Source organism: Mobula birostris, chromosome 23, assembly GCF_030028105.1.
Source record: "Mobula birostris isolate sMobBir1 chromosome 23, sMobBir1.hap1, whole genome shotgun sequence".
NCBI classification, from domain to species: domain Eukaryota; kingdom Metazoa; phylum Chordata; class Chondrichthyes; order Myliobatiformes; family Myliobatidae; genus Mobula; species Mobula birostris.
This window is the reverse complement of record NC_092392.1, coordinates 7,666,408-7,690,474: the sequence shown is the minus strand read 5'-3', so window position 1 is coordinate 7,690,474 and position 24,067 is coordinate 7,666,408. Positions and strand designations below refer to the sequence as shown.

Below are 24,067 nucleotides of genomic sequence, written 5' to 3'. Positions count from 1 at the left end.
CTCCATGATCACGTGGGTTTCCCCTGGGTGCTCCAACTTCCTCTCACAGTCAAAAGACATATTGTTTTAGTAGGTTAATTGGTCATTGAACAGGTTAATGTTAAAATAGATGCGTTGCTGGGCAGTGCAGCTCGTTGGTCCAGAAGAGCTGTACCTCTAGATAAAATAAAACAAAAATACAGCACCGTAACCTCTGAACTCTCCACAGACTAAGCAACTGTTCTTCTTGGCCTCAACTGCATTCAGTCTTTCAGCTTACACAAATTTCTAAGATAAGTAATTCCAAAAAATTCACAACCATCAAGAGAAAACTATGTTTCATCTCTACTTAATAAACAGGTGAGCCCTTATTCCAAAACAAAGCACTTCTCTCCCACTTCTAGATTCCTGATGAGGGAAAACATCTATCCCGTGAAACATCCTCAGAACTGTGTCTGTTTCATTGAGAATACTTTTCATTCTTCTGCACTCCAATCTTCATTGCATTTGGACATGTTACACCTCAACAAATTCAGGATGAATGTGCTTGCAGTGGGTTTGCCGGTTCTGTTGGGAAGTTAGCTTGGCTTTGGGATAAGAACTTCCAAGAGAATTCAGAAAGGGATGAAGCATTGCAAGAACTGATAGAAAAGTGAGAACCAACTGGGAAAAGGAACATTTTACGGAATGAGAAAGGATTAATTGATAGTCTTGTCGTAAGTGATTTCTGGGGAAAAGTGACAATGATACAATTTCACATTGAGATTGCAAACCTAGGGTCTTAAAATCTAAGCAGAGGAAACTGTAAAAGTACAAGGAGCGAATTTGTTGTGGTTGGTGGGGAAAATACATTAAAAGGTATGATGGCTGACAGATATTTAAATAAATAATGCATCAAAAAACATTATTTTAGGGTAGCATTGTAGAGTGGCGGGCAATTGACAAAGGCAGGACAGAATTTTAGAGTCAACTTGCAAGAAACATATAATTGGATAATCTATGGATTACATAAAAAGGAAAAGATAAATAAGAGCAAAAAGCAAGTCCTTTCAGACAAAGATGGTGGCATTTATAATGAGGAATAAGCACTGAAGTTAACAATTATGTCCATCTTCACAAGATGCTGCACAAAAAACTGCCAGAAACAAAAACAGGTATTTAACAAGACAAAAGAAATATTAATAGGAAAAGAAGTTTGAGACACAAAATCTATTAGCCAATTATCTTCACCATAAGGTTTTATGATGGAGACTGAATATTTCAGTGATGGTGTGCAACATTTTATAGGTTCTAGAATTTGTCTTCTGATTTGAAGCTTAGAAAGTATACTGCCTGTGTCTTAAGCTAGGTCACAGGTGTGTGGCTAGGCATAGCTCAAATACCACCAAAAATTTGCTGATGATACAACCATTGTTGGTAGAATCTCAGGTGGTGACGAGAGGGCGTACAGGAGTGATAGTGCAGTGGTGTCGCAGCAACAACCTGGCACTCAATGTCAGTAAGATGAAAGAGTTGATTGTGGACTTCAGGAAGGGTAATACGAAGGAACATATACCAATCCTCATAGAGGGATCAGAAGTGGAGAGAGTGAGCAGTTTCAAGTTCCTGGGTGTCAAGATCTCGGAGGACCTAACCTGAGTGACTAAACTTCATTAGGAGTTTGAAGAGATTTGGTATGTCAAGAAATACACTCCAAAACTTCTATTGTTGTACCGTGGAGAGCATTCTGACAGGCTGCATCACTGTCTGGTATGCTGGGGGGGGGGTGGGGGGGGCTACTGCACAGGACTGGAAGAAGCTGCAGAGGATTGTAAATTTAGTCAACCCCATCTTGGGTACTAGCCTACAAAGTACCCAGGACATCTTCAGGGAGTGGTGTCTCAGAAAGGCAGCGTCCATTATTAAGGATCTCTAGCACCCAGGGTGTGCCCTTTTCTCACTGTTACCATCAGGTAGGAGGTACAGAAGCCCGAAGGCACACACTCAGCGATTGAGGAACAGCTTCTTCCCCTCTGACATCCGATTCCTCAATGGACATTGAACCCTTGAACACTACCTCATTTGTTTTAATAAATATTATTTCCGTTTTTGTACGATTTTTAATCTATTCAATATATGTATACTATAACTAATTTACTTATTTATTATTTTTTTTCTTCTATATTATGTTTTGCATTGAACTACTGCTGCTAAGTTAAGAAATTTCATGACACATGCCGGTGATAACAAACCTGATTCTAATTAAGAAAGAGGTGAGAGAGTGAAACCAGAGACCTGTCAGACTATTGTCACTGCCAGAGGAAAAATTTAAATCTATAATGAAAGGTGTAATAACCAAACACCTTGAAAAGTATACAAGACTGAGCAGAGTTAATATAGATTTATGAAAGGAAAATCATGTTTGATTAAACTATTAGAATTCTTTGCGGATGTGGCTAACAATATTCAGCTCCAAATTCCATGAGGTCTTGAGTACAGGATTAAAGGCATATGGAATTATATTAGGCGTTGGTGAGACTACATCCAGAACACAGAGCTTATTATTTTGGTCTCCTTATCTAAAAACATATACCAGTGAAATTGATGAGACTGGTTTCAGGAAATGTGTGTTTTTGTGTATGATGAGACTGAGTAGACCAGGTAGTAATATCTGGAGTTGAAGAGGTCTTACCAATTCCTGAACAGCTTCACAGGCTGGATGCAGGATGATTGTTTTCTGTCTGAGGACTCTGGAACTAGCTCTAAATTCCATGGATCCCACATCATAATCATATAATTATCAATTTATCCTAACCACTGCCTTTGTTAGCTAGCCAATTTGTCATCTATGGTAATATACTGTTCCAAATGCTATGAACTTTTAATCTGAATTATGGCGTTGTCATGCATGCCTTTTGGAAATTGAAATAAGTTATATCCACTGGTTCCCTTTGTATACCATACCTATTCTATCCTTAAAGAAAGCCAATAAATTTTCAAATCCTACATCACAGTAACAAATGAATTGGTGACATTTCAGTTCAACATGTAATTTATTCACATAAGCCTGCAATTTATGTAACATGAGCTGACACATTTATTGAAACACATTACTGAATTCTGCATTAAATAAAAATGCCCTTTGAGGATTCAAGATTTAAGGTGGCATTAAGTTGTTTGTACTTCTTCCTCAAAACTTATGATTTACAAACCAATTCCTATGTCACTTTAATACTGAGTGCTAGTTTCTGCACAGTGGTGGTTTTACAAGAACTCCTTGTTTCTTAGTTCCTCTATTTGCTCCTCTCCTGCTGTCTCCAGAAGCATTGAGCCCTTAATCAGGATTAATTAATTTATTCAGGGATACAGTGCAGAATAGGCTCTTCCAGCCCACTAAGCCACGCTGGCTAGCAACCCACCAATTTTAACCCCAGCCTAATCACAGGACAATATACAATGACCAATTAATCTACTAACCGGTACATCGTTGGACAGTAGGAGATAATGGAAGCACCCAGAAGACCACGTGCACGTGGGAAAGAGCTTGCTTACAGAGGACGTGGTAATTGAACTCCTAATTCTGAGGTTCTGAGCTGTAATAGCACTGTTCTAACCGCTTGCTACTGTGGCACCCTACACTTCTGGCCACACTAGCCTGAAAAAGGCCAATCTTACCCAATCTCGGAAGCTAAGCAGGCTCAGGCCTGGGAATACCAGGTGCCTATGTAGATTTGCCTACAACCATACAAGGATATAATCCATTAACTTCAAAGCAAACCTAATGTTCAGCAACCCCCGATCATCTTTTAAGAGGTTAAAGATCTAGAGTATTCAAAACACTGACTGAAGTACCCAGGTGAAAGCCTTGCATTAGAATATATTATTGCAAGGAATGAAAAATTAATACCGACAAGCTGAATACTCTCTTCTAACACCTAGATACAGTGGTAAAAGCATGAATATGCATCTTGCTATGTTAGACTGTTTAAAGCAGACTACAAGAAGGCCATTACAGAGAAATGCAACCATATGAGGATGAGGACATTAGGGTGGGATAACACCAGGAGATTTTCAGGCTGAAATGTGGTCAGCTCACAATGAAATTCATTGTTAATTTGCAGCTCAGAAAAGGTGAGAAAAAATAGAACATCTATTTCTGATGCATTCAAACTATAAGCCTCATCTTCACAATATGCAGATAATGATTAAAAATATGAGTAAAGTTAGAACTTGTTTTTCCAGAAACTGGAACTTGTTTTATTTTTGTAAAGTGGACTGCTGCTTCACAAAGGACAGCAGGATTTAGATATGAAGAGGTAAGCTGTGAGTGAACAGCTGCCTGTGTTATCCAGAGTCAGGAAATACTCATCTGATGAACATAGTCTGAGCGGGAGCCCAGTAAAAGAATTTACCTATTCAAAAATTTTTCAGATATCTAGAATTTACAGCACTCATGATCTACAAAAAAGTTAACATTTTCTGAGTTCAATTCTTAAATGAAAGCAAATATTTCTACGTTTATGCAGAACCAAAGAATTGTTATTCTCATAATTCTGTGAACATATACAACTCATGCGAATATTGGCAAGAGCTCTGCCCTAAATGCTCTTCGTCCATGCAGTCAACATCATTTTTAATTCTGACAAAATATTCCAACTTATATGCATAAACTGCCTCAAAAGAACTAAATTAGAATTAAGGACAGCTTTATCTGGGAATATTCAAACTAAGAGATGGCTTTAATTTAATTAGTTTGCAAAATACACACCCACAGACAACAATATGTTAAAAACAACAAAAACACTCAGCAAGTCTGCCAACACTTGTGGAAGATGAAAGAATCTGTTCCCTTCCTCTCCATGCCGTATGAAGACCTCTGTATTTTAAGATTTTTTAAAAAACTGTCACTATTTTAGTTTTCCAGCATTCACAGTATTGTTTTCTAAACCAATTTACAGCATGGGTATAGTGAAAATCACAAATACATTTTAGAAATTTTAGAAACATTTTAGACATGGGTTCTACTTTGAGTTCCCAGGCGTGAACATGAATAGCCTGTCCTCGTCCAACCATGTTGACACCACAGCTAAGAAAGCTTACCTCACCACTACTTGCTTACAAAGAAGGTTAAAGATATTCAGCATGTATCCTTTGATCCTCACCAATTTTTATTCATGTTGTTGGCGCGTGGCCAAGTGGTTAAGGCGTCAGTTTAGTGATATGAAGGTCGCTCGTTCAAGCCTCAGCTGAGGCAGCGTGTTGTATCCTTGAGCAAGCCACTTAATCACACATTGCTCTGCGATGACACCGGTACCAATCGGTATCGGCCCTAGTGCCCTTCCCTTGGACAACATCGGTGGCGTGGAGAGGGGAAACTTGCAGTATGGGTAACTACTGGTCTTCCATACAACCTTGCCCAGGCCTGTGCCCTGGAAACCTTCCAAGGCACAAATCCATGGTCTCACGAGACTAATGGATGCCTATAAATTTTTATTCATGTACCATAGAAAACATCCTAACTGGATACATCACAGCTTGATATGGCAACTGCTCTGCCCGTGACATAGCTCAGCACATTATAGAAACCAGCCTCCCCAACCATGGATTCTGTTTATACCTCTTGCTTCCTTGGTAAAGCAGCCACCATAATCAAAGACCCCACTCACCTCAAACACTTGCCCTTCTCCTGCCTCCCAACAGGAGAAGATACAAAAGCCTGAAAGCACATCCCACTATGATTTATGAGTATATTAAGATCAACTCTTGATCTCAGTCTACCCAAGTTATGACGTTGCATCTTATTGTCTATCTGCAGTGTACTTTTTCTGAAATTGTGACAGAATTTGCACTCTGTTACCGTCTCACACTAAGCCACCTCAATTGCACTGTTCTAATGAATTAATTTGAATAAATAGCATGCAAGGCATATTTTTCACTGTTCCTTGGTACATTTGACAATAATAAACCAATTTATTGAAAGTGAAATGCTGAAAAGTTTTCCTATTCAAATCCTACCTTTTCTCGCTTGAGCTTAGCTGCCTCCTCAACCGACAGGAGTGCTTTATAGTAGGAACTCCGCTCTGCAGTAAAATGGACCTTCGATAGTGAATGTTCCACAAGGGCAACAGAGAGATTGACCCCATCTATGTGCAACCAGCCAATGAAGTTGCCAGCTTTGTCCATGCTCTCTACTTCTACCTCCACCTGAAAATGGAAGAGAACACTTCAGTAAATTGAATCACAAAACTTAAAAATTCAACAGATCAACTTAAAAAAATATCCCAAAAAACTGCTTGAGAATGAAAACAAGATAATAAGTATAAACTACATGAGCAGGACAAATACAAAGAGTTTTTATAAATTCAAAATATGAGTGGCACTTGTTGATCTCTAACTGTCTTGAGGATGTAAGATTCCTCATTTGGAATCACTAGGTAAAACGAAGACCATGAAATATTTGAGTCACTGAGAACATCAAATGTGACTTTGGGATTAATGAGGTAGACCAGTTAACAGGAATATGAAAGAAAGGACTTTGTTCACCCGAGTGACAAGGCAACAAAGTGTGAGGAAGACTGTATTGGCCAGACTAACACCCCTATCCATGATGATCATCAACCAGACAGCTTGCCTGTTATGCCAGTCAGGAAACAAATATTGATTGTGTTAGATTTATTGAATTCATTCACAACTAATTTCGTTCATCCGATTATTGTTTGAGAGGTCACTCACAATGTGAGTGCCGACAGAATAATTGTGGTGACTTCATAAGTATTTCAATGCATGCATTCTTCTGTAGGCAGCAATCGCAGTTTGTGAAAAAATACATTTTTGTACTTGGTAAATGACAGACAGCCTTTGTTGTAGAAATATGTCCATTAGAGAGTGGTTTGTGCATCCCCTCAGCCAGCAACAATGCTTGATTGGGCTGAACTTACTGTGGAAAACTAAGAGGTCTAATATCTTAAATCATCCATGTCCTAAATATAGATTTCTTTTTGCATAACTGGCTCTGTAATAATGACAGAGAAATGACAATGAGTCAGTAAGTGTAACTACCTCAAGTTACTGAATTAAACTGATTATAAAATGTCTCGCAGTAACAGCCATTTTTGTAAAAGGGAGATCAAGATGGAGGTGTTTTGGAAGAGAAGGAAGAGGACAAGCAAAGAGTAAATGGAAGGAGACAAGCAACACACAGGAGGAGAAGGTGTATGGCGTAAAGGGCAAGTAGTTAAAATCAAAAGGGTATGTAATACTAAATGGGAGAAAGAAATTCATATAGGAAATGAGGAGGGGGGAAAGGAACAAATAACAGCAGAAAGGGAAAAGCTAAACAAAATAAAATACAGATATGATAATATTTAATCCTATCTTACGTCAAACCCTAAACTGCATTTTGGCTTAAACCATGAAAGCACATCTTTCACGAGAACAATTAGGTTAATACTTCCCTATTTCCTTAGTTAAAAGAAATGTAAGCATGAAGAGCTTCATAGAGAGAAAAAAATAAGTCACTCTCTATGCCACTTAAAAGGTACTTCCATTGAAAATGCAGCAAACTAGAATAAGCTTCACTGCACAGCGCATTGCATTCGTACAATCCTCTTCCTCAAATTACTACACAAACAAGAATGGAATGAAAGAAATCTAATTGGTCTCTTTAAATAAAAGCTTTGTGGTTATCTGAGTAGCAAAACAATGATTGCTTTCATCAATAACGGTACACCAACTAAACAATCCAGAAGTGCAAATATTTATCAGACAATATAAGAAGCACCTTATCAAAAACCTAAATGAAATGCTTGCTTTCTCACATCTAACATTTGTCAATAGGAGCTTGAAGAGTGTGGGTTCACAGACTCACACGATGGGAGAGGAGCTCTATCAGCATCAGAATTTTTGCAGAATTCTTCATTCCTTGAAACCAATGACTTTTTTGGCCTTGAATGTTTGAATATATAGAAACTCAGATTGCAGCAAAGAACCTCGAGTATCTGCATCTACTTACTTTTCTGTTAAGGGAACTTGTCCAGAAAACAGTTCAGATTGCATGCATTTTATAAATTTGAGAACAAACAGCAGCTCAACTGCAGCCCAGTTCAGAGCACTGGATTTAATTTCAAACAAAATTTATTTATTTTATCTACCACGGTGTAAATATTGTGATTCTATGGCATTCAGTGCTACAAGATTGCCTGGATTAGATAACATTGTGCAGATCTCCACTCCTCTGACACCAACAGGCTACATTATAGTTTACATAAGTTATAGTTTGATGCACTTAATGAGAGAAAATATAACGACTTAACCTGGTATAATTCTCAGTCTGCTCTAGATTACAACCGTATTATCTTGGATATAGTTAAACACCTTTAAAGCAAGAAAACAAGAGTTTCCATTTGTTGTTTTTAAGTTATTTATGAAAGGAAGTCAACATCAAGAAAGCCAGCATTTAATGCCTGTTTAATTTCCTTTTTGAGATGTTGCTTTTCCATAGGTAAGGGTATTCATACAAAACTGTTGGGTGGGGACATGCAAGATTTACATGCAGGAATGCTAAAGGAACAATATTTTATTTCCTGCGAGGATAACGTGATCTGCAGGGCTTTATTTCTAGTGAGAGAAATATACAATATTTTGTAAAAGGGTACACATGGCATACTATTATTTGCTGATCTTACCATTAACGAGCAAATTACAATGACCAATGAACCAATGAACCAAAAACCTTCAAGTCTTTGTTTGGGATGCCAGGGGAAATTCATATGATCTGAAGGAAAACATGGGATATCCACAAAACAGCACTTGAGACAGGTGTGAAGCGAGCTCTTGGATGATGTGTCCTGTCCAAATTGAAGGAAATAGAGACTATTCTAACATAAACAACAGGAATTCTGCAGATGCTGGAAATTCAAGCAACACACATCAAAGTTGAGATCTCTTACTAACTCTTCCTTTAGTTAGTCCTGACGAAGGGTCTCGGCCTGAAACGTTGACTGTACCTCTTCCGAGAGATGCTGCCTGGCCTGCTGCGTTCACCAGCAACTTTGATGTGTGTTGCTATTCTAACATATACCTGACTTGCGAAGCCTGTGGACAATCTTTGTGGTGTCAGATGTCAGTTAGCCCACTGTTCATGTAGCTACAGTCTGCCTGTAGCTGCTCCAGTTCACATTGTCAGTAGAACACAGAAAATCTACAGCACATTACAGGCCCTTCGTCCCACAATGTTGTACTGACCACATTACCTACTCTAGAAGCTGCCTAGAATTTCCCTATCGCATGGCCCTTTATTTTTTTAAGCTCAATGTACCTATCTGAGAGTCTCTTAAAAGACCCTATTGAATCTGCCTCTACCACCTTCGCTAGCAATGCATTCCACACACCCCGACTCTCTGTGTGAAAAACTTACCTCTGTCATCCCCCTTGTACCTACTTCCAAGCACCTTAAAACTATGCCCCCTTGTGTTAGCCATTTCAGCCCTGGGAGAAAGCTTCTGACTATCCACAGGATCAATGCCTCTCATCATCTTATACACCTCTAGCAGGTCACTTGTCATCTTCCGATGCTCTGAGGAGAAAAGTCCAAGTTCACTCAACCTATTCTCATAAGGCACGCTCTCCACACATTGTCAATGTGTGATCCCTGGGACGTAGTGATGTAAGACACCAAATATAATGCCACTCAATTTCAAGGGCATATAAAACCAGAAAATAGTGGAAATTCTCAGCAAATAAGGAGAAAGAAACAGAATGAACCTCTTCAGTTTGGTAAACTCTCATCGACATCTAGAAAAATTATAGAACAGGGGAGGATCAAGAACAATGGCATTGAAACCATACTGAAATTGACAGTGAATTATACAAGCGGTGGCAGAGCAAGCTGACAAAGTGTGGTGAAGGCAGATAATCTTTCGAGAGCAGATGTAAAGAATCCTAATCAGAATCAGGTTTAGTATCACTGGCATATGTCATGAAATTTGTTAATGCAGCAGTAGTACAGTGTAATACATTATAATATAGAAAAATAAGTAAATCAATTACAGTAAGTATATATGTATATTAATAATTAAATTTGATAGTGAAAAAACAGAAATAATAGAAAGTGAGGTAGTGCCCATGGGTTCAATGTCCATTTAAGAGAGGTACATGTAAATAAAGGCCAGTAAATCAGAGGCTGGTAGTTAAATTCTCTCTTGTTGGAAAGCGTTATTATTTGGAACTTGCATGCACGCATTGTTCATGTTTTCTACACCTGGCTGCATGCAGCAATGAACTGCTTCACTTCTACAGAGATTCTAGGAGTTACTGAAAAATAAGGGATGTGTTAGCTGGAAGTGTAAAAGGAAATGCTGGAAACACATCCTTCAGTATTTGTGGAGAGAGAGAGAAAATGAGCACTCATGACTGGTTAAGAACAATCTTAGGTCCTATGATGTCTGTTCAGCTTGGTGAAAAGACATTTTCTCTATAATTTAAGTATTTCACAAAGTCCTTGATGAGATATTTCTTCCCAATTTTAGCTGAGCAATTTTTATCTAAGCGCCTTAGTTTTAAGTTGCAGGGAATCTCTAATGCAAATTGAAAATATCTTCCCACAAAAAGGCAAATCTTCCCACAAGCAATAGACAGTCAATGTCTGCCTTTGTGAAAGATGATAGTCTGTTTGGAACATGTGGGTGGTGATTTAAATATAAGGTAATCATTTTACAGCATTCAACATTTTGGAGGGAAGAATACAGAGAAGCAACATAAACTAAATAGAATAATTTTAAGCAGGGCAAACTGGGACAGACATAATCTAATCTTCTATGGTGATACCAAAATACAAATTAGAAGTCGAAGTACACTAGCCCTTTGAGTCTGCTCTGCCATTTAAAAAAATCATGGCTCAATTAACTGTAAACTCAGTCTCATATTCCCATTCAAATGTGGTAACCTTTCAGCAGTTGGTTTGACAAGGATCCCTCTCTGCTCCCACTACTCGTTCAGGAACAGGTCCACAGAAACAATGTTCTGCCAGAAAAGAGGACTCAACTCAGTACAAAGTGTGCAACTAATAAAGCTACACACATCAAAGTTGCTGGTGAACGCAGCAGGCCAGGCAGCATCTCTAGGAAGAGGTGCAGTCGACGTTTCAGGCCGAGACCCTTTGTCAGGACTAACTGAAGGAAGAGTGAGTAAGGGATTTGAAAGTTGGAGGGGGAGGGGGAGATCCAAAATGATAGGAGAAGACAGGAGGGGGAGGGATGGAGCCAAGAGCTGGACAGGTGATTGGCAAAAGGGGATACGAGAGGATCATGGGACAGGAGGTCCGGGAAGAAAGACAAGGGGGGGGGACCCAGAGGATGGGCAAGAGGTATAGTCAGAGGGACAGAGGGAGAAAAAGGAGAGTGAGAGAAAGAACGTGTGCATAAAAATAAGTAACAGATGGGGTACGAGGGGGAGGTGGGGCCTAGAGGAAGTTAGAGAAGTCGATGTTCATGCCATCAGGTTGGAGGCTACCCAGACGGAATATAAGGTGTTGTTCCTCCAACCTGAGTGTGGCTTCATCTTTACAGTAGAGGAGGCCATGGATAGACATGTCAGAATGGGAATGGGATGTGGAATTAAAATGTGTGGCCACTGGGAGATCCTGCTTTCTCTGGCGGACAGAGCGTAGATGTTCAGCAAAGCCGTCTCCCAGTCTGCGTCGGGTCTCGCCAATATATAAAAGGCCACATCGGGAGCACCGGACGCAGTATATCACCCCAGTCGACTCACAGGTTAAGTGTTGCCTCACCTGGAAGGACTGTTTGGGGCCCTGAATGGCGGTAAGGGAGGAAGTGTAAGGGCATGCGTAGCACTTGTTCTGCTTACACGGATAAGTGCCAGGAGGGAGATCAGTGGGGAGGGCAGAGTTGATTCATTCTAGGACGAGGGAGATGTCTTCATTTTTTAAAGAAAGGGGCTTTCCTTCCTCCACTATCAACTCTGCTCTTAAACACATCTCCCCCATTTCACGTACATCTGCTCTCACTCCATCCTCCCGCCACCCTACTAGAAATAGGGTTCCCCTGGTCCTCACCTACCACCCCATCAGCCTCCGGGTCCAACATATTATTCTCCGTAACTTCCGCCACCTCCAACGGGATCCCACCACTAAGCACATCTTTCCCTCCCCACCTCTGTCTGCATTCCGCAGGGATCGCTCCCTACACAACTCCCTTGTCCATTCGTCCCCCCCACCATCCCTCCCCACTGATCTCCCTCCTGGCACTTATCCGTGTAAGCGGAACAAGTGCTACACATGCCCTTACACTTCCTCCCTTACCACCATTCAGGGCCCCAAACAGTCCTTCCAGGTGAGGCAACACTTCACCTGTGAGTCGACTGGGGTGATATACTGCATCCGGTGCTCCCGATGTGGCCTTTTATATATTGGCGAGACCCGACGCAGACTGGGAGACGGCTTTGCTGAACATCTACGCTCTGTCCGCCAGAGAAAGCAGGATCTCCCAGTGGCCACACATTTTAATTCCACATCCCATTCCCATTCTGACATGTCTATCCATGGCCTCCTCTACTGTAAAGATGAAGCCACACTCAGGTTGGAGGAACAACACCTTATATTCCGTCTGGGTAGCCTCCAACCTGATGGCATGAACATCGACTTCTCTAACTTCCTCTAGGCCCCACCTCCCCCTCGTACCCCATCTGTTACTTATTTTTATGCACACGTTCTTTCTCTCACTCTCCTTTTTCTCCCTCTGTCCCTCTGACTATACCTCTTGCCCATCCTCTGGGTCCCCCCCCCTTGTCTTTCTTCCCGGACCTCCTGTCCCATGATCCTCTCGTATCCCCTTTTGCCAATCACCTGTCCAGCTCTTGGCTCCATCCCTCCCCTTCCTGTCTTCTCCTATCATTTTGGATCTCCCCCTCCCCCTCCAACTTTCAAATCCCTTACTCACTCTTCCTTCAGTTAGTCCTGACGAAGGGTCTCGGCCTGAAACGTCGACTGCACCTCTTCCTAGAGATGCTGCCTGGCCTGCTGCGTTCACCAGCAACTTTGATGTGTGTTGCTTGAATTTCCAGCATCTGCAGAATTCCTGTTGTTTGCGTTTAAACTAATAAAGCTGCTGCCTGACAGCTTCAACCCAAACCTCTGGTGCTACCAGAGAGTTCTCCCAAATTCTGTGTGCATTTATCTGGGTGGTCCAGTTTCCTCACCCCATTCCAATGTGGATTGGTAGGTTAATTAGCTATTGTTAATTATTAATTGTGTAGGTGAATGGGAGAATATTGGGGGGGAGGTGATGGGAATGCAGGAAGATTAAAATGAGATTTATATAAATGAGTGTATGATAGTTGGTGAAGACTTGGTGGGCAGAAGGGCCTGCTTTCATGCAAGATGGTTGTAATTTTAAATGTCCATACATTTATTTAGAAACCATGGAACGCAATTATAAATTTTCCTACAAGAGGAAATACACTGTTCATTTCCACAGTGTAAATATACTTCAAGACCTTATAACATTCAATCAAGTCTCCCCTCACACTTGGAATCCAATCTGTCCAACCAACTCATTTTAGAACGAATTGACGAAACACAATTGAATTTCTTGGCATTAATAATGAAGGTCTCAAGTAAAGTGCACTGAAATTTCACCTTTATAATTCACCTGTTAAGTCTAGCAACAGTGTTACACTCAGTTCTATGCACCAGTGTTTACCAAGGATGCAAAGTCTCTGGAGTACTGCAAAGAGACTTCAATCAAGCAACTAGAAATCTGGATTTATTCTCCATAGAACAGAGGATCAAAGAAGCAAAGGTTTAACAGACAAGCTCAAATTGATAAAAAGTTGAATAAATTAAGTGAAATACATCCTCATAGCACAGTCAGTGCTCAGTATACAGAGATTTAAGGAAAATGGCACAAAAAGTAAATTAAATAGAATCTTAAGGAACTTGAATGAATACTCAAAAAGAAATTTGCAATATAGTTAATGAGCATGGAAATGGTGGCTTTTTGGGAGAGCTGACCTAAGCATGATGATCTTGCCTCAGGCAAAATCTAAACATCAATTGTGGACATCTTTTATTAATCTGCCACCAGAAACCCCACACCTTTCATCAAGAATTGCCAATAGTAATATGCTTTGTGGGACTAGAAAACTATACAGAATGAATGGAGTTAAATTGTACTTTCAAATATCTATATCCCAAATGCCAATATTTTCACCACCCTCGTTCTTTCATTATAATGCAACAAGGTTTCTCTCTACCAAATATTAATTCTAATCCCCTTTTGAAAAGTACCAATGAAACAACTTCTGCTACTCCTTTGGGTGGTGTGATCCAAATTACATTACCTCACACAAACAATATTTTTTTTTGTCATGATGCCTCTGGTACAATTACTTGAAATCTTTGTTCTCTGGTCTCTCGCCTTTTTGCTACTGGAAACAGTTCTTTATTTACATTATTAAGCACTCCAAGATTTTGAACACCATTATTAAAAGTCCCCTCGTTTTGAGAAGACCAGGTTTAGTTTGACTAATATCTCCACATAACTGATCTTTCATTTCTAGTACCATTTTAGTTTATTATAACAGCCTCACACACACTTCCTACAATTGTACAGCACAGAAATAATGATGACCACCTCCTCTAACTTCTTGCTTTTGCGTCTATGCGTGTGCGATGTTGGTGGGACGATGTCTTCTTTTTTCATGCCTTCACAAGGCGCGCGTGGGGGGGGAGGAGAGAGAGAGACACACACACACACACACACACACTGAGATTGACTGTGTGGTGCGCCACTCCTCACAAAGACATTTCGCAGTATTTTTCCCTTTTATTTTACAAGGTCGAGTTGCGATCTCAACACTCAACCGGCATGAATGGAAAGCGTACTCGGGAGCAGACCCGCTGGGTCCGAACCCGGGAACCTCTGTTCCAGCACTAGTAAGGGTTGACAGGGGCATGCCAAACTTCTTTAGTCTCCCGAGAAAGTAGAAGCCCAAGTGATATTTCTTGGCCACAACGTCAACTTGGTTGGACAAGGAGAAGCTACTGGTGATGTTCAATCCAAGGAACCTGCAGTTCCTAACCTTCTTGACTCAGTACCACTGATGTAAACAGGAGCTTGTGCATCAGTCCCCTTCCTAAAGTCAATGACTAGCCCTTTTGTTTTGCTAACTGTGAGGGAAAGATTATTGTCATGATATCACATCATAGGCTCTCTACGTTTTTCCTGTACTCCAAATAGACACGTATTTATAAACATGAGAAATTCTGCAGATGCTGGAAATCCAAAGCAACACACACAAAGTGCTGGAAGAATTCAGCAGGTCAGGCAGCATCAATGGAAAAGAATAAACAGTCAACGTTTTGGGCCGAGACCCTTCTTCAGAACTGGAAAGGAAGTGGGGAAGATGCCAGAATGAAAAGGTGTTTGGGGGGGGGGGGGGGAGGGAAAAGGAGCTAGGTGTTAGGTGAAGCCAGGTGGGTAGGAAAGGTAAAGGGCTGGAGAGGAAGGAATCTATTAAGAGAGGAGAGTGAACTATAGGAGAAATGGGACCCAGGGGGAGGTAATAGGAAGATCAGAAGAGGCAAGAGGCCAGAATGGGGAATAGAAGAGGGGAGGGGGAGGGATTTTTTTTTAAACAGAAGAAGAAATCGATGTTCATGTTATCAGGTTGGAGGCTAGCCAGATGCAATATAAGGTGTTGCTCCTCCACCCTGAGGGTGACCTCATCAGGGCACAAGAGGAGGCCATGGATGGACATGTCAGAATGGGAATGAGAATTGGAATTAAAACGTTTGGTCAGCAGGAAGCTCTGCCTTCGGCAGATGGATGAGAGGTGCTTGATGAAGTGGTCCCTTAATTTACGACGGGTCTCAGCAATGTAGAAGAGGCCCCATCAGGAGTACAGGACACAATAGATGATCCCAACAGATTCAGAGGTTAAGTGTTCCCTCACCTGGAAGGACTATTTGGAGCCCTGAATACAAGTGAGGGAGGAGGTAAATGGGCAGGGGTAGTACTTGACCTTTTGTAGAGGTAAGTGCCAGAAGGTAGATGAGTGGAGAGGAATGAATGGACAAAGGTATCACAGAGGGAATGATCCCTGAGGAAAGCCAAGAAACTTTTATTTACTTTGTTTAGAGATACAGAGCAGAACAGATCCTTCTGTCCCAGTGAGCCGCACTGCACAGCAACCCACCTATTCATCCTAGCTTAATCACAGGACAATTTATAATGATCAATTACTTACTGTTAAATCTTTGGACTGTGGGAGGAAACTGGAGCACTGGGAGGAAACCCACACGGTTATGGAGAGAACATACAAACTCCTTACAGACAGCACCAGAATTGACCTCCAAATTCCAGAATGCTCTGAGCTGTAACAAAATAGTGCTAACTGCCAAACTATCATAGCAGCATTTATTGCATCATAAATGTTTATAATCCCATTGGACCAGTCATAAAGGGTGGGAAAGAAGTGCCAAATTTCATGGAATAAGTACCATGTAAATCTCGTGTAACAAAACAAAAATGCTGGCAATCACAAGTTATAACAATGATTGTACTTTAAGTGCTATTTATTGAATGCACATCTAAAGGCTGTGAAAATAACTATTCAAATACAAGTTCTTTTTTATACAGGATGAAGGATTTACCAATGAAAGGTAATAGAGGGAAAAGGGAAGAAAAGAAAAACCACAATGTACAAAACTGGAAAAAGAGTAGGTTTAGAACAGGGGTAGGCAACCTATGGCCCACGGGCCAGATCCAGCCCACCAGCAAATATTGGGATACTATGCTTATCCAGCCCGCGAGTGATTTTTCCTTATTCTGAGTGTTTCACCCGACCACATTGATGGACGTGCATGGCATCTTGTTACACTGGCCCCAGGTTCCGTTTTGTTCCAAACCAAACACTGGTATATACGAATCACGGGAAGGCAGACTACCTTATTAATATGTATTAGGAACTCTCCGCGCACGCACAGGTTTTCAGATGGGATCATTCAAATTTGTAAACAGAAACAGCGTCACTGTGTTTTAACAAGAAATCCATGCTAAATATCCAGATACTTACATGTGCTACGATACTTGCTGAATAACTCGCGTTTCTACTAAGTCTCAAAACATATTGCAGAAAAGATGAAGCCTTTTACAAATGGAGAGTTTGTCAAAGAATGTTTACTGGCAGTGGTGGATATTGTTTGTCCTGAAAAAAAATCTTTATTTGCATCTATCAGCCTGTCAGCAAGAACGATCACATGGCGAGTTGAAGAAATGTCAGCAGATGTTAGGAGTTGTTTAAGGGATACCTGCAACGAATTGTGCTTGATGAGAGTACAGACCTGAGAGACACTGCTCAACTTGCAGTGTGTGTGCGAGGAGTGACCTCAACTTTTCAAATTTTTGAAGATTATTCAATTAATTCCTACGAAGAACACGGTTACTGGAACAGACATTTTTGAAGCTTTGCTGAAAATGGTGTCAGAAATGAAACTTATTGTGTCGAAGCTAATTGGCACTACAACTGATGGGGCACCAGCAATGGTGGGACAGAAAAACTAAACTGAGATCTTTGATTACTAATTGGCATCCTTGGTTAAGCACAAATGATTTTCTAGCATGTGTTATTCATTAATTTAAGGCAAAACATAACTATATGTATTTAAATGGATAATTCCCATATTTCAAGTTTTTTATGGCATTTATCTGGCCCACAAGCTGCTCATTAATACGCGATCCAGCCCACAGAGCCAAAAAGGTTGCCGACCCCTGGTTTAGAAAGAGAACACATGACCTGGCAGCTTTGGCTTTAAAAATTAAATAACTGCACAAGATGCTATCATTTACAGTCCCTGAATATTTAAGGTATTTTGCTTTTTGTGCAAAACACTGCTACTGAACAAAGCATGCATGCAAATCCCTAGGCCCTAGTTGTAAGCTAATATTTCTATTGCAAGCAGGATTTTTTAAAAACTTAAAGTGAAATAAAGACATGCAGTGTAAGTGTGGTTTTTAAAACTTGGTACAATAGAACTTGCCCAGGGGTATGAATAAAATAGTGCTGAGAAATGACAAGACAAGGCACGTATTGTCACTTGATGTACAGCTCGAGCAATGCAAGAAGCAAATAGTGGACATTACCAAGGAGAACACTCCAAAAGAAAACCTTGTTAAAGAAAACCTTTCTGTAAACAACTTGTTGCTTTTAATGCCTATAAGACTGTATTTTTGACATAAAAATTCTGAGATCTTTGCAGGCATTGGATATTATTCTAAAGAAGCAGTTCAGACCTTTGCAGTGAATCTATTAACGAAGCTCCATGTTTCTATAATCCTAGTTGTGTTTAATTATATACTTTTCCTTTTCCCTCATCGACTCAACTAAAGAAAAAGCATAGCTGCTGAATTTCATCATCTTTCTTCATTTATTCCTTTTAAAAAGTAGAACCTAGTCTTGAAAGAAGACACGTTGGTGTTAAAGCCAAAAGGAGCTGAACCAAGTTGGTGAAACCCAGCATTTCCAAAGGTAATTACAACCTATTGGCTTCTTGTAGCTTTTGAAGTGCAGGCTTCTGCTCAGTGAGGAGACTGGTTGATCAAGAACCTGACTTAGAATGGCTATGTGATTCCACTCTGAATGAGCTCTCTCTCAAGACAGCTGACTAACTTCTGCTTCAGGATGCACATTACAGGACATTAGGAAAGGAGTTTGCCTTTGGGTGAGATGACAAACTTGCCATGAGATGATACAGCAGACTGACATCACTTGCATGACAAATGGATGAATGGGGATAATTGGGTTAAATAATGAAACAAACCCAAAACAGAGCAAAAAACATGGACCCAAAAAAACTGAAGTGCATGTACTTGGTTGAAAACATTTGGTTATCTAGTTCACTAGTAAGGACATTCTTTACCCTCGGAAGCATGCTAGAGGGAAAAGAATAATCGAAGAGCAAAATGTAACTCCATGTGCTGGAGAGCTCATTAGTTCACCTTCCCCAAGAGACAGCTCCAAACTAGTCATTTATTCTATTACCCAAATTAGCCAATGAAATTGCATTGTCGCCAACGTAACCTTTTTTAGTGTTAGTTGTGAAAACCTATTCCAATCATAGCATCAAATCTTACTTCAGCCTAATCTGTTTTACAGAAATGAAGTGGAACCTCTCTGATCTATACCTATAGCAGTGGTTGCTTGTCCAAGAAACAGTTCTCATACGTCTTTCCTTGGTATTCTTCAACACCTTCAAATTCTTCCTATAATGTGGCAACTAGAATTGAACGCCATATTCCTACTGACACAGGATCAGTGCTCTACAACAGTTCAGCAGGGCTTTCCTGTGTTTGTACATGATGTCTTAATTGATACGCAACACTGCAAATTGCCAAGTCACACAGTTCCTATATCCTTTCAGTACAATATTCATTTTGTCTACGCTGTCTTCTCATCCAAATCCCACACTCACATGAAACTTCAGCTGCGTGTGCCTGTCTACTCTGCCAAACTTTCTTTGTTTCTGTGGTTTATCATTAGCCTCCATGCAGTTCACAATAAAGGTTCAATGGTTAATTTTATTATCAAAGTATGTATGTACAACTCTGATATTCGTCTTCTCTAGATAGCCATGAAATACAGAAAACCCATGGAAGGCATCGAAAGACATCAATCCTTCCCCCCACACACACAAAAAAGAAAAAGCAACAAAACTCACAAACCACTCAGCCATTCCCTCGCACAAAAACTAACAGATTGCCCACACAGAAAATATCAAACGTTATGTCATATGTCACTTGCAAATATATGAATACATGTACCAACAGGTACACATCATTAGTTCTTAACAGGGATTTTAAAGTAAATTCCTCCTCTACATTTCCAACAGCAATCTCCAGGGAACAACACAATCATTTACAAAAAAAAAGTCATTTACCACAACCCCCATTGCTGTTACTTGGGAAACTTCACATCTGTACTATTAAAGTTCCTTTCATGCCATCTTCTTCAATTTTCCTGATAAACATATTACATGGCATATTATCAGAAAGTCTTCTAGAAGTCTATGTAAACCATTATTAAGATTACCCTCATCAATTCTAAATATAATCTCATCTAAAAATTCTGTTAAACTTCCTAAACCTGATTTTCCCTCAATAATTTTGTGGTATCTTGCCTTAATTAACCCAAATTCCTTCAGATAACTATCTCAATCCTACCTCAAATCAATGCTGCTAAAAACTTTCCTGCTACTGTTGCCAGCCCTTAGATACTGGTCCTGCCCCTACAAAGGAGTTCTTTATTGAAGAAAGTTGTAACATTTGCTACTTTTCAATTCACTGGCCAGGCACTGAAAGAATATGATCAGTGAGGCTATAATTCCTCCTCTACATTTCTCTAAATCCCAAAATGGATCCCATCTGGTCCTGGTGACTTACCAACATTATGGTCCAACACACACAAAATGCTGGAGGAACTCAGCAGGCTAGGCAGCATCCAAGAAAACAGTAGTCGATATTTCAGGCCGAAACCCTTCGACAGGACCCGAAACATCAACAGTACTCTTTCTCTAGATGCTGCCTGGCCTGCTGAGTTCCTCCAGCATTTTGTGTATGTGTTGCTTGGATTTCCAACATCTGCAGATTTTCTCTTGTTTATGACAACATGATGGTCTGCCAGTATTTCTAAAGCTTCCATACTCTGAATTCTATCAACAATTGAGGGTTGCAAAAGTTTATTTAAAAATAAGTTAAGTTTTGATTTAATTTCACAGAAAGAATTTATTTCTCATCTCTTGCAAGGAAATATTTTCTATAAATCTTTTTTTTATATAAAAGTACCATAAATCAAGTCCCTGCAGGCCCACATACAGTATTATTTTACTTCTCTGGCAGACCACAAAATGAAAGATTATTGTAATGCATTTTCATTGACTTGGGAATGAGATGGTATTGTGCTTTGTACTACAGCCTGCGTGTTTGTATAGAGAATGTCAGTATCTTCATAAGCTGCACTGCAATAGCTCTGTTTTAATTAGTCTCAACAATTCTGGACTACAGAAAAGATGGTGGGAGGAATTCTTATACAACTGTACAGCAGCAAACAACATAAATTGCAAGTGATAAACACAGATAAAGGACAGACAGATGAACAGTTTAGGTATAAATACTTCATATAGGCTTATACTAGATCTGAAAGGAAACTGTAGACATGTTGAACAAATTTTCTGAGGATTTCAACATCTGGAAATTTTGAGAGGATTATTGTAATTGTGAACAACAAAAAATTTAGGAAGGGAAGGGGAGGGAGAGCTAGTAATGACCTGGCAGTCCAGTTTTAGTTATTGGTAGCTTACTAGAATCCAGAACACAGTTCTTGGCCATTTGAAGATCAGAGGCCGTCAATAATATTTTTATAACAATAGTCTGATTAACCCAGTTAAAATTTTTGAGACCAGAGACTACAAAACTGAGACTACCAGAGTAGTCCTTATGGGTGTTATCTCTTAGTAGCTCTTAGATATGTTCAGCAACATCTGGTCAAGGGAAGAACAGAATAAAATAAGAGACCATAACAAATGATATAAAAATAAAAGGATTAGAGTTAAGCTTCGTAATTGTTGGTTGATACAGAAAGTATTCCCTAGCTTTAATCATAGACATCAATGTATTTGTTGAAGGAAAAGAAATTTACATAATTCACATTAACTAGTATAGAAGAAGCATAATGTTTAAAAGGTGATTGGCAATCCACAAGTAAAATTACCACTTAAGCAGAATTTATGAAGCCAGATTTCATATACTTGCTCTACATTCACAAGTTTAGGAAGTTGATGGGAAATCTTACTTACATGTTTAAAAAGTAAGAATCTGAAAAAAGCAGATACAAGCAACAATTTCTTATCATTGGGAAATGGAAAGCAAGGATAGTCATGCTGAGCAGTGTCTTAGAATTAGAACTAGGCCATATACGAGTAAAATCAGGAAGCAATTTATGTACACAGAACTTAATAAGAATTTGGAACTTACTGCCCTGCATACTGTGGGTCAATAGTACTATTTTAAAACAAGGTATAAAAGTAGTCCTGACGCCAATGAAGATAGTGCATGTGAAATGTTATCTTCTCTTACAAATAATGATCAACTTACATTTTAGAGATGTTCAGATTTATTTATATTGCCAACAAATTAAGGACATTTATCTTTAAGTGAAATAATACCAGATTTGTGACTCTGTGATTCCTGTATGCCACTTTACCTGCTTATAATAAATGTGAATGCCAATCATGAAGTACCATTAGAAATGTCAGTGGAAGCCAGACAAAGAACTGGAAGCTGTGAAAATCTCATTTCCACTGCTACATGGCCACCAGAGGTCAGGAGGTAAACAGTAGAGTGTATAATTAAAAGGACCAAATGCCTGCTATTCATTGAATTTAAATAATATTCAAGATGCTTGAAATTGCAAACATATCAGGATTCCAATAAACTGAATTAGATGAAGAAACACCTCCCTGAGTTTTCAATTAGTCTTTATTATACCCAGGATATTTAACTGTTTCATAGATGTGCTGCTCATTAAAAGGTATGTGTTATATGTTTTTTTTATACATAATAATATAGCTCACTAAACTTCTTCATTCCTATAGCCTTAGGGCAATGCTACTAAGTAGCACACTTCAATAAACAGCTGATATACACTCAGTAACCACTTTATTCGGTACACTTGTACACCTGCACCTTATTGCAAGTATCTAATCAGCCAATCATGTGGCAGCAATTCAATTAACAGAAGCATGCAGACATGGTCAATATGTTCAGTTGTTGATCAGTCCAAACATTAGAATGGGAAGAAATGTGATCAAAGTGACTTTGACCATGGAATTAATTTTGGTGCCAGACAGGAAGGTCTGAGTATCTCAGAAACTGCTGAGCTGGGATTTTCATGCACAACAGTTTCCAGAATTTACAATGGTGTGAAAAACAATAAACAACCAGTGAGTAACCATGTATTGCTACAGTGGTGTGCAGAAAAGCATCTCTAAAACAACATTTCAAAATTTTTAGTGGATGGGCTACAGCAAAATAAGACCACAAACATACAATTAGTGGTCAATTAAATAGATACAGGAGGTAATAAAGTGGTCACTGAGTGTAATTGTGCTAAAATCACCCATTATTTCTGTGCTTGGTCAATTTTGAATAGGTGTTGGCATGCTCCTTCAATAGTGTACTCAAAGCTCACTTTAAACTTGGTCCACAGCTGGGCTATCCCAACCAGATGCACAGCATCCTCAATAGGAAATGCTGGTGACAAAACCTTCAATTGCAATTTGAAGGATTTTTTTTTGCCAACATTTGAACGCCATGGTAGCTCAGCAATTAGCACAATACTATTACGGCTTGGAGTGTCAAGAGTTTAATCAGGGCATCCTCTGTAAGGAGACTATGTATATCCTCCCTGTGGAATGTGTGGGTTTTCTCTGGGTGCTCTGGTTTCCTCTCAGTCCAAAGATGTACCTGGTAGATTAATTGGTCATTGTAAATTGCCCCGCCATTAGGTTAGGGTAAAATCGGGGCTGTCAGGGGTTGCTGGATGGTATGGCTTGAAGGGGTAGAAGGGCCTATTCCATGATATATCATAAAATAGATAAATTCAAACGTAACAAACCCAGAACAGAAAAGTTTCAGCCTTCAAGTTTCTCCCATAATCATTTTCACAAAGCTTGAAGGCAAAAAAAGGAGAAATTCATTTTTTTCAAAAGGCTACAAGTAACAGAAGCGACATATGATTCTCCCATGCCTCTGTTTTCAACATTCTTAAAGTAATTCCTATTAATGTGTGCAAAAGTAAGCTATCATCTTTCACACTGCAATTACAGATCTACACTCACAGAGCAGTGACGCAAATTGAGGTGTCAGAGCATATGGCAATCTGCTAAATGCAGAAGTTACCGTTAGTGATTTTTATTCTGGTTACACAAGAAAATGAATGACGTGGGTAAAGTATTCAAATATGTAGATGTTCTGATAAAGCACAAGTTATTAGAGGCTACAGAAATACAAATATTTATAACTTGGATGGATTCAACTCA

The 24,067-nt window shown here is 39.6% G+C and overlaps 1 protein-coding gene across 1 annotated transcript in view; it reads right to left on the bottom strand.

Moving 5' to 3' along the window:
* snd1 (staphylococcal nuclease and tudor domain containing 1) overlaps window positions 1–24,067 on the bottom strand; it is a 919,733-nt gene that overhangs the window by 263,569 nt on the left and 632,097 nt on the right. Inside the window, exon 17 of the mRNA XM_072241822.1 lies at window positions 5,974–6,162. Within this exon, the coding sequence (XP_072097923.1) occupies window positions 5,974–6,162 (189 nt within the window). The remainder of the gene's footprint in view (window positions 1–5,973; window positions 6,163–24,067) is intronic.